Source organism: Zingiber officinale, chromosome 6A (assembly GCF_018446385.1).
Source record: "Zingiber officinale cultivar Zhangliang chromosome 6A, Zo_v1.1, whole genome shotgun sequence".
NCBI lineage: Eukaryota > Viridiplantae > Streptophyta > Magnoliopsida > Zingiberales > Zingiberaceae > Zingiber > Zingiber officinale.
This window is the reverse complement of record NC_055997.1, coordinates 76,359,406-76,370,237: the sequence shown is the minus strand read 5'-3', so window position 1 is coordinate 76,370,237 and position 10,832 is coordinate 76,359,406. Positions and strand designations below refer to the sequence as shown.

General features: G+C 38.9%; 1 protein-coding gene across 1 annotated transcript; it reads right to left on the bottom strand.

Annotated features, from left to right (window-relative positions):
* Window positions 1–7,705: 7,705 nt before the first annotated feature.
* LOC121996619 (UDP-D-xylose:L-fucose alpha-1,3-D-xylosyltransferase MGP4-like) lies at window positions 7,706–9,418 on the bottom strand. The gene is made up of 4 exons (XM_042550636.1): window positions 8,841–9,418; window positions 8,594–8,755; window positions 8,287–8,502; window positions 7,706–8,154 (listed from the first exon to the last, which is right to left on the bottom strand). The coding sequence occupies exons 1-4, from the start codon at window positions 9,345–9,347 to the stop codon at window positions 7,945–7,947; spliced, it is 1,095 nt and encodes a 364-aa protein (XP_042406570.1). The 5' UTR covers window positions 9,348–9,418; the 3' UTR covers window positions 7,706–7,944.
* Window positions 9,419–10,832: the final 1,414 nt, after the last annotated feature.

Sequence of the window (10,832 nt, the reverse complement as noted above, 5' to 3'; positions counted from 1 at the left end):
GGCTCGAGATCCTTTAGGCTACGGTAGCACACTCCCCTGTAAGTACCACATAGTAGTTTTGGTGTAATCAACCAAGTCAAGTTAAGTCCTGTTGTATTTTGATCTGTGTGTCTAAGTGTACAAGAACTTAGGAGCACAAGAAGTTGAGCAAAAAACACAGTTAGCGAGAAGGATGACACGAGAAGGAGTCGACGGGCTATGTACTTTCGAGGGACGAGGTGCTGTGGAAGAGTACGTTGGCAGATGAGAAGGAAGCGCGCGACATTTTCGAGGGATAGGAAGCCAAAGCGGAAGATTGCTCGAGGAGAAGGCTAGAAGATTGGTTCGGGTGAACCCAATTCCGGATGGCCGAGATCACCGAAACGAGCAAAGCCGGAGTGGAAGACCAGAAAACGTCAACTCGAAGTTGACTCTCGTCCGGGCGCCCGAAGCTATTTCGAGCGCTTGGACCACTTTGGTGCCGAAAGGACGTTTCGACACAGTGGATTGACTTTGGGTCCACATCAGCAGCGGTCCAGGGCCCCAGAGCGGGTCCGAGCGCTTGAAAGTGGATAAAACTTTATCCCTTATCCGTTGCATAGCCGTTTGCAAGGAGATAAAGTTTTGCCACACTGGGGCGCCCAAATCATGCCACACCAACAAACGGTCAGTTTCAACCAGTGGGTTATAAATAAAGTCATGGTCTTCTTCATTCAGTACAACACACTTTGTACTTCGAATTTCTTTCTACTTTTCATTTCTGAGGTTCATTTTTGTGTACAAGGCTTCTCTACCTCTGACATTTTGTTCGAGAAGGAGATCTTCATATTGAGCTTACTTTTCTTGGAGTAGTAATCTTCTGATTGCAAACCAAGTAAAATTGTTATCCCATACTCTTCTTATTTCGATTATTTTTATTAAGTGTGCAATTGTTTACAGCCGAGAGTTTGAGAAAGGTATACTTGTGTTTATTTTGTGTAGGACAATTCACCCTCTTGTCGGCCGCAAGGGATGTATAATTGGTATCAGAGTCCAATCGCTTCAGAAGGACTAACTGCAGAACCAAACACATAAGACGAAGACAGGAACAAACATCCACTCGCCGAAGTTCGAGGGAGACTTCGCCCACTGGAAGAAAAAAATGAAGGTATATTTCAATATCAATTTTGATATATTTCTAATTTTGAAAAATGGTTTTGCAGTATCTATCGACAACAACGGCAAGCTAAAGAAAAAGGAAAACTAGATGATGAAAGAACAAGATGAATTTGTGGCCAACAGAAAAGCAGAATTTCATCTGGTAAGCGCTCTGCCACCACAAGAGGTCAACAGAATCAGAGTCTACAAATCTACAAAAGATCTTTGGAAAAAAATTTGGAACTTTACAAAGGATCCTCCAAAGCCAAGCTTGTAAGAAGAGATCTATTTCAGAACCAATAGACAATTCTTGACTGAAGGAAGGTGAAACAGTCCCTCAACTACACGCCAAGCTAAAGGAGTTGATCACCGAACTCACGAATCTCAAAGAAAAGGTAACTCATTGAGATTCACTAAGGTATGCGCTTAACGCTTTTTCAAGAACACCTGAATGGTCAACTCTAGTAGATACATATTACATCTCTAGGGACTTAGATGCAAGTAACTTAGAAGAATTATTTTCTACCTTTGAAATTCATGAGTTTAGATGTGCAGATCTAAAGAAGGAGCCGAAGTAGAACATTACCTTAAAGGTAAAAATGGGCGAACCAAATTCTGAAACATCTCTCGATGATGATGAAATGATATTTATGGTAAGGAAATTTAAAAAAAAACAAAGCTAATAAATTCAATCAAGTGCAGGCCAAGAAAAAGAAAAGAAAAGTGAGATGATATTCACTGCAATGCAAAAAGGCACGTCAAAGATAACTGTTCAAAAATGAAGTACAAGAATAAAGACAAGGGCAAAAGATCGACCCAAAAAAAGTACAAGAATCTAAAAGCGACATGGAACGAAACGTCATCAGAATCAGAGATTGAAGCCTACACTGGACTTGCACTGATGGCAAGTCACAAAGAAGATAACGAAGCAAACTCATCTGAGATGAGCATCGAGAGCATCGATAAAGGGGGAGTAATGTCAAAGGGAAGCAGCACTACAGGGGGAGCATCAGATAATGAGATTGATAAGGTAAGTCAGGTACGATATCTACCTCCTGACCAATTATACAAATTTATCAAAATGTTGTCTAAGAATTTCTGTCGACTAGAAAATGAAAATAAAAAGTATTAAAGGTAAACATAGAACTAAAAGGAACTTTAGTAAAATCTTGTCGATTAGAAGATTTTGACAAGATAAAAATTGAAAATGAAAAATTGATCTTGCGTTTGGTATGAACATGAGAATGGGAATCGGAATGAGAATCATTGTATTGTGGAATGAGAATGGGTATGAGCATGGATATCACTCTTAAAAACAATGTTTGGTTAGTTGCATACTTTCTATCGGAATAAATTAATATTTCCTTTTTTACCCTTAAAGGAAAATAAGAGAAAAAAAATAGATGTGAGAGAAAGATGAATGTGAGAGAAAAATATGATGAAAGAGAATGATGAGAAAGAAAGTATGATGAGAGAGAAAATGTGATGAGAAAGAATGAAGAGAGAGAAAGTGTGATGAGAGAAAATGAGAAAAGAGAGTGTGATAGAAGAGAGCATGATGAGAGATAAAATATGATGTGAGAGAAATTATGATGGGAGAGGATGAAGAGATAGAAAATGTAATGAGAAAAAAATGAGGGAAGAGAGAGTGTGTGATGAGAGAGATTGAGGAGAGAGAAAGTATGATGAGAGAGAAAGTGTGATGAGAAAAAAAAGAGAACAATGAGTGTGATGGGAGAGATGATGAGAGAGAAAGTATGATGAGAGAGAAAGTGTGTTGAGGAAAAAAAAGGAGGGAGTGTGACAAGAGAGATTGAGGAGAGAGAAAGTGTGATGAGAGCGAAAGTGTGATGAGAAAAAAAAGAGAAAAGAGAGTGTGATGGGAGAGATTGAGGAGAGAGAAAGTATAATGAGAGAGAAAGTATGATGAAAAAAAGAAGGAGGAGAGTGTGATGGAAGAGATTGAGGAGAGAGAAAGTATGATGAGAGAGAAAGTGTAATGAGAAAAAAAGAGGAAAGAGAGTGTGATAGGAGAGAGAACGTGTGTGATAAAATGATGAGAGAGAAAATATGATGAGAGAGAACAAGGAGAGAGAAGTGATATGAAGAAAAAATAAATAAATAAATTTTGATATTTGATATTAAGGGAGAAAATTTTAGTTTTAGGTCAAGGGTATTTTTGGAATAAGATAATATTTTGATTGATGAAAATAGGGTAATGACTCATTGAAGGGGAGGTACATGGGAATGAGTTATTACCCAATTTCAAGGATTCATTCCCTTATTCCTATTCCTATTCCTATAATCCAAACATTAACAATGGTAATCAATGATTCTCATTCCCATTCCCCACTCCTATTCCCCTAAACCAAACACCCCCTGAAAGTATAAATAGAACATTTGAAGAATTATGCATATTTACATGTTCAACAGATTAGAAATCATCATACACTAAATTGATATTTTAGGTATCATAATGATTGAATTAGAAAAAATTATCATAAAAAATTTTCCCTAAAAAATATTTGATTAATTTAGTAGAAATGAACTTATATTAGCTTTCAAAATCAGGCTTAGATTAAAATCTTAATACATGTTTTAATTTTAATTTGCTTTATTTTATTTTTGATTGCTTAAATTTGTCAAAAATTTTAAATAAATTGTTTTGTATGCGCTTTGTTTGAAATTAATTCTTAATTTTTTTTTCTAGAAAAGGATTTTATTATCTATTTGTAAGAAAAAAATTTAAAATTTTTTAACCAATATATTATTTTTTTTATTTCTCAACAAAATTCATATCTTTAAATTTAAAATTATTTCACAATGTTATTTTTGAAAATTTTATTTTTATGATAAAATATCATGTTTTCTATCAAATAAAATATTTTTATAATTTTTTTTTGATAGTTATTGAATTTTCTATAAATTCTTTACAAAAATATTAATTTTTAATATTAAAAATTATCTGACATTCTATTTTAAAAAAATCAATTTTCCTAATATAAGACATTCTGCTCTCCATACATAGAAATATTTTTAAGATTTTTCAAAACTAAAACTTATTTTTAATAATTATTTTGAGGAATATATGTTTCTGTCAAAAATATTTTTTTATCATGTTGATAGAACCTATCTTTTTTGAAAAAAGTAACAATTTTTTTAAAACTTTTTTCAACAATTAAAGTTAATTTTACAAACTAATTTTATCAAATGTAGTCTTTTACTTAGTAATTTTTTTTTACTAGTTTTTCATTGACGGCCTTATTTTACCCTTAGAATTTTTACTGTTTTTTAGTTAGTACCCTATTTTTAATAGGATGAAAAGAGGAGAATTATAGATCAAGTCTAGGGGAGGTTTATATATTTTATGCATTTCATAACATGTTTATATTTTTTACATTTCATAACATGTTTATAAATTACAATTTATTTACCTATTATTTACCTATTTTTTATTTTAGTTTACCTTAATTTAACTTGTCTTACTCACATAAAAAAAGAAAAGATTGTAAGTACCCGGTGGTAGTTTTGGTATGATCAACCTAGTTAAGTTAGGTCCTATGTGTTTTGATCCTTGTGTCTAAGTGTGCAGGGATTTAGGAGCACAAGAAGTCGAGCGAAAGACGCAGCTCACGAGAAGGATGACATGAGAAGGAGTCGACGAGATCAGTGCATCCGAGGGACAAGGTGCCGCGAAAGAATATGCTGGCGGACGAGAAGGAAGCGCATGAGGTTTCTGAGGGACGAGATGCCGGAGTGGAAGATTGCTTGAGGAGAAGGTTGGAAGATAGGTTTGGGTGAGCCCAATTCCAGATGGCCGAAATCATCCAAGTGAACGGAGCCGGAGCGGAAGACCGAACAAAAAGTCAACTTAGAGTTGACTCTTGTCCTGGTGCTTAGAGTTGCTCCAGGCGCCCGAACCACTTTGGTGCTGAAATTGTGCCTCGACGTGTAATGGATCAACTTTGGGTTCACGTCAGTAGCGGTCCGAGCGCCGATAGTGGGTACGGGCACCCGAAAGTGGATAAAACTTTATCCCTTATTCATTGCATGGCCATTTACGAGAAGATAGAAGGGTGCCCGAAGAAGGTCTGGGCGCCTGAATCATGCCACGTCAACAAACGATCAGTTTCAACCAGTGGATTATAAATAGAGCTCTGGTCTTCTTCATTCAGTACAACACATTTTGTACTTTGAATTTCTTTCTACTTTTCATTTCCGAGATTCATTTTCGTGTACAAGGTTTCTTCGCTTCCGACGTTTTGTTCGAGAAGGATATCTTCATATTGAACTTATTTTCTTTGGAGTAGCAATCCTCTGATTACAAACCAAGTAAAATTATTGTCTCATACTCTTCTTATTTCGATTATTTTTATTGTGTAATTATTTAAAGCCGATAGTTTACGAAAGGTATACTTGTGTTCATTTTGTGCAGGACAATTCACCCCCTCTGATCGGCCAAAAGGGACGGACATCCCCTTCGTATAAGGGTCAAGCGAATACCGTATCACGTTCTCCTTTTTAAGATTTAAACTCCCCTAGACTCAGATATAGTCAGGATCGAGATTCTCTAGGCTACGGTAACAATCTCCCCATCGTATAAGGGTTGAGTGAGTTTCGTATCGCCTTGTCCTTTTTGGGCCCAAACTCCCTCGGGCTTGAATATCGTTGGGGTTGAGATCCTCCAAGCTGCAGTAGTGGACTCCCCTTCGTACAAGGATCGAGCCAGTACCGTATCAGCTTGTCCTTTTTAAGACCCAAACTCCCTAAGTTTGGATATAGTCATGGTTAAGATTCTCTAGACTGTAGTAACAAACTCCCTTTCATAGAAGGGTTGAACAAATACCATATCGCCTTGTCCTTTTCAAGGCCCAAACCTCCACCTGGATCAGACATAGTCGAGGTAGATATCCTCTAGGTTGCAATAGCGGACTCCTTTTCATACAAGGGTCAAGCGAATACCGTATCACATTATTCTTTCTAGGGCCCAAACTCCCCCGGACTCAAACATAGTCGGGGTCGAGATCCTTCAAGCTACGGTAGTGGACTCTCCTTTGCACAAGGGTCAAGATAGTACTGCATCGTCTTATCATTTTTAGGGGCCAAACTACCTCGGACTTGGACATATTCGAGGTCAAGATCCTCCATGCTACAATAGCAGACTCCCTTTGGTACAAGGGTTGAGCGAGTACCATATCATCTTGTCCTTTCCAAGGCCTAAACTCCCCCGGGTTTGGATATAGTCAGGGCCGAGATCCTCCAAGTTGCGGTAGCAGACTCTCCTTTGTATAAGGGTCAAGTAACTGCCATATCACCTTGTTCTATTTAGGGTTCAAACTCTTTTAAGCTTGGACATAGTAGGGGTCAAGATCCTCCAGGTTACGATAGTGGACTCCCTTTCATACAAGGGCCGAGCGAGCACCATATCACATTATCCTTCTCAAGGGCCAAACTCCCCTGGACCAGGACATAGTAGTCGATGTCGAGATTCTCTTTGGTCTCTATAATTGTAGTGGAAAGCAAGACAATTTTTAAAAATTTTTATCATATTTAAAAGAAACTGTTATGAAGGATGAATATTAGATAGATACATCTAAAAAATTAGTAGTATCTTCATTAGGGATGCTCTCGTTGATCTTCAAAAGGTCGATTATTGGGAGGGGAAGTTAGCGGGAAGCTTCCCATTCTCCACTAGCTGCTTAAAAGTGTCATCAATTCCATGTTGCTCCATTTGGACGAGGCAACGTGCTTAAAAGGAGTGACTGTATTTAAAGATACAATAACTGAGACATGCTGCAATGCTTAATCTCTTCAGAAATATGCAAATGGATCTGCCAGGTGGTTTAAGCAGTCGAGATAGTTGAAATTATTCTGATCACACAATAGTCTAGTCAGTCGGAATCTCCCCTCCTTTGACTAGACTTGAAAGGAAAATTCGTGATCCCGGAGGTGATCAATAGGCACCATGTAGATAAGGGATGATTGGCAAACCAATTGGTTCCAACAAAGGGGAAGTCAAGTCGCCTCCCACCTCTTTGGCCTTCAGGCTCCCAGGCTTTGCGGCTCCTTGGCCTCCCGACTCTCATGTTTCCCAGCTCCTTGGCCTCCCGACTCTCAGCCTTATCGGCTCCATGGTCTCTCACCTCCCGGCTCCATGAAAAGGATAATTATCACGTAAATTTTGGATCATTTCAGGAAAAAGCAACGGCGTGAATATGTCTTGCATTATTTAATGAATTAAATAATGATAGTTATCAAGATCAAAATAAAAGGAAAAAGTCTACTATCTCTTTGTAAAAGATAGTTTTTCCGACATCCAAGGTACATGCTCACATGTATATCAAAACCCTATTATTATTCTTTTTTTCCTTCATCTTCTAACTTGAGTGTTGGAGTGACTGTGATGGGGAACCTCTAGTCGTCATTTTAACCCCTTTTCCTCCTATTTTGCTATCATTTAGGCTCACAGAATAATATCATTCTCGTTATTATCTAGCCGTTGATGATTAAATTGGCAACAAAGCTAATTCATAGATGATTCACAAGTAAAATAAGCTATAATGAAATTGTATACAAGAAAAACAATTATAGCAGGGCTCATCCAAAAGAGAAATTAATTTTTTCCTGAAAAAATAAAACTCTTCATCATTGAGATTATTAGTAAAAAATCAAAATAAATTAGAAGATATTTAGGATTAATACAAATTAAAATGAGGTAATATTTTTTATTTAATAATAAATAAAGAATCGTTCAAACTTTTAAAGGAAAACTTGCAACAAGGTAAAACCTGGAGTTGAGTTGAGTTGAGTTGAGTGGATCTTGTTGGCTTATATTCTGCCGAGTGGTGATTCATCAGTGTGGTTATCCGCCAGCCAGAGCCCGTAGTCTTTGAAACGTTGTATCTTGTTTTGAAGGCCTACGATGTAGTTGTTGTGGACGATGGCGTGCAGGCCTCGAGTTCTCTCCACCCAATCCCCGTTCCGGAAGTATAACCCTCCCGGTGGGAATGTAGCTTGAGGTAACAAGTACAAGTCCACCTGCAGCAAACAGAGAGAGATCAATATTGTGAAAAAAAAAATTGAAGAAGAGATCGATCGATGATAGCTCTGCATTTGTACTAAAGTAGACTAATTCATGAAGTTATGGAGTAAGATTAAGCATGGACGTACCTCTCCTGCAGTTTTGTTCAGAGCAGAATTGAACGCAGGCTGGTCGTTCGTGTGCGTGTTCTCGGACCAGGGCTGGTTTTGGATTTCCTCGATCCAACTGCTCAACGCCTTCTTGGCGCCCCTCGTCGGACGGAGGAAAATCATGCAGCTGCAGACGTAGGTCTTGCCGTTGGTCCCTGGCCGCGGCAAGTCATGAGAGTGATTTAGGGGCTTCACCTGTTCATATGGAATTGGGGACGACGGTTCTCAGAGGATATATACAGCTAGCTAGCACATATTGAAAGCTAGCGTCCACAGTAGTACTTACGGCGACCTCATCGTCGGCGAAGTATACATCGTGATTGCCTTCGAGGTAACGGAATGGATCCGCCACCCACACCATGTCGACGTCGTTGTACATGACGCTGTATCCTAGCTCCAGAATGTCCAGCAAGTGGCGAGGCCGCCGCGATGTGATGTTGAAGAATCCCTGGAGAGATTAAGCAACTCGATTAATTAGCATCAGGTAGCAGCGAGCGATGTGTATGCCGTATGCTTAGAGGTCGGAGCATCACCTGAGATCCGAAATTGTGGGCAGTTTGGGAATCAGGAGCGGGCTGGACCAGGACGGCGTGGCGAGGCCACCGGCGGTTGATCTCGTAGAGGGTGGCGTAGTCCTCTGCGAAGATAAGCACCTGGTCCTGCCGCTTCTGCCGTGCGACGCTGATGAGCCAGTTGTTCAGCAAGGGGAGGAAGGGTTCGCTCACGGCGGAAACGATGAGAGTGCCGTTGCGGGCAGCGGAGGCCGCAGCGCGGGCCAGCGTGTAGTCCTTCCATCGGGATACGGGTCCGTAGTCGCCGGAGGAGGAGAAGAGGGCGAACATGGGTCGACGACCGGGCAGTGGGACGAAGACGACAAGGAAGAGGAGGAGCACGAGGACCGAGAGAAGGCCGGACCGACTGAGGAGGAAGGAAGACACGATGCCTTGTGGCTGGGCGGCGCTGAAAGAGGCACGCGAGGACATCAGTAGGCCGTGTTTAGCCACCGTCGGCAGCGGCTGCTGCCGTTGATTGAGGGACATGAGGGATCGAGGAGAAAAGGTGAGATGTGATGCACCGCAAGTTCCCTCCTTAAAAGTCAACGCAGGTGGGAGGACAGAAATAGGAGAAGGATGTAAGGCAACACGTTGTTGAAGCTTGCACGGCTAGTCTGGTTGACCATCTCCAGACACGAGTTTCAGTTTCTTGACCTGTGACGCTGCTCTTTACTAGTCAGAGAAAGAGGACAAGTCCGTAGCCGACGGCTCGGCGGCCAAAGGGAGTAAAGAGGGCGAGGCAGCTGATGGGAAGGTGCTGCTAATGATGGGAAAAGTAAAACATCTGTTTTTACCAAACCGTCGTAGGTAAAATTTAAATCACTAACACAGTACGTATTTTACTCCTAAGTCGATTGACGTTAAAAATTAATTGAATTAATTTCTATTTAAAAATGTGAATCTAATCGATTTGGGTGTTAGATCCTGTCTAAATTTAAGGATCAGATGGTACGTTAATTCAGATAGGTAAATTGCTTTTCCCACTCCCTCTGACAATCCATCCCTCTATCTCTCCTCTATTAAATGACATTTTCACCCCTCCTTCTTTAAATAACAAGTTTTTTTTTTCTAATTTTATTTACTTCTTTAATTTTTTTTCAATTCTATTTACTTCTTTAGTTTTTTTTTTTAATAAATTTTGTTTATTATTTTTTCATCAATTTTTTTGATTTTTTATCCCTATTTTATTTTTAAATTTTTTATAAATAATAACCTCTAAAATCTACTATTAAAAAAATAAAAAATTACAAGAGATCGAATCCTCTATTCCAATATCACTTGTTCTTGTTCTTACTCGTCGCCTCAACCCATCGTCGACGGCACCGTCGGAGGCCCTCGGTTGCCGCCTTGATTAAAATTATATCCTAGGGAGAAGGTGAACGTAGTGAGGTCGCATCGGCGCGATCAACGCCAAAATTTGGCCGAATCTGAGCAGACTTTCCTTCACCGTCGATCTGAGTCCCTGCTCAGATTCGGTCGAATACCGATGTCGATCGTGTCGATGGCGATCTCCCTGGGTTCACCTTCCCCCTAGGGTATAGTTTTGGTCGGGACGACGACTAGAGGTCGTCAGTAGTGGACTGGAGACAACGAGTAGAACACGGGGACAGAGAAAATTATGAACATAGAATCCGATCTCAGATTACAAATATGATATTCTTGCCGAAAAAATACTTAATAAAAAACAAAAAAAAATGAAATAAAAAATAATATAAAAGTAAATAATATGATGGAATTGGAAGAGAGTGTGTGGAATGTGAAAATATATAATTAAAAAATAAATAAAATATTAAAAAATTATACTAATTTTTTAATATTAAATAAATATTATTTACCATGCTAAATATATAATAAAAAATTATTTAAAAAGAATAAAATTGATAAAAAAACTGATTAAAAAATAAAACAGTTAAAAAAAATTTGATAAAAAAACTGATTAAAAAGAAATATAAATGTGAAGAAAAAAAAACG

What these genes read in the sequence shown, in the direction of transcription:
- LOC121996619 (XM_042550636.1), bottom strand. Translation starts at nt 9,347, where the DNA reads ATGTCCCTCAATCAACGGCAGCAGCCGCTGCCGACGGTGGCTAAACAC. An exon ending in CCCACAATTTCGGATCTCAG is followed by an intron (nt 8,756 to 8,840) that starts GTGATGCTCCGA and finishes TAATCTCTCCAG; the next exon opens with GGATTCTTCAACATCACATC. An exon ending in TCGCCGACGATGAGGTCGCC is followed by an intron (nt 8,503 to 8,593) that starts GTAAGTACTACT and finishes CCATATGAACAG; the next exon opens with GTGAAGCCCCTAAATCACTC.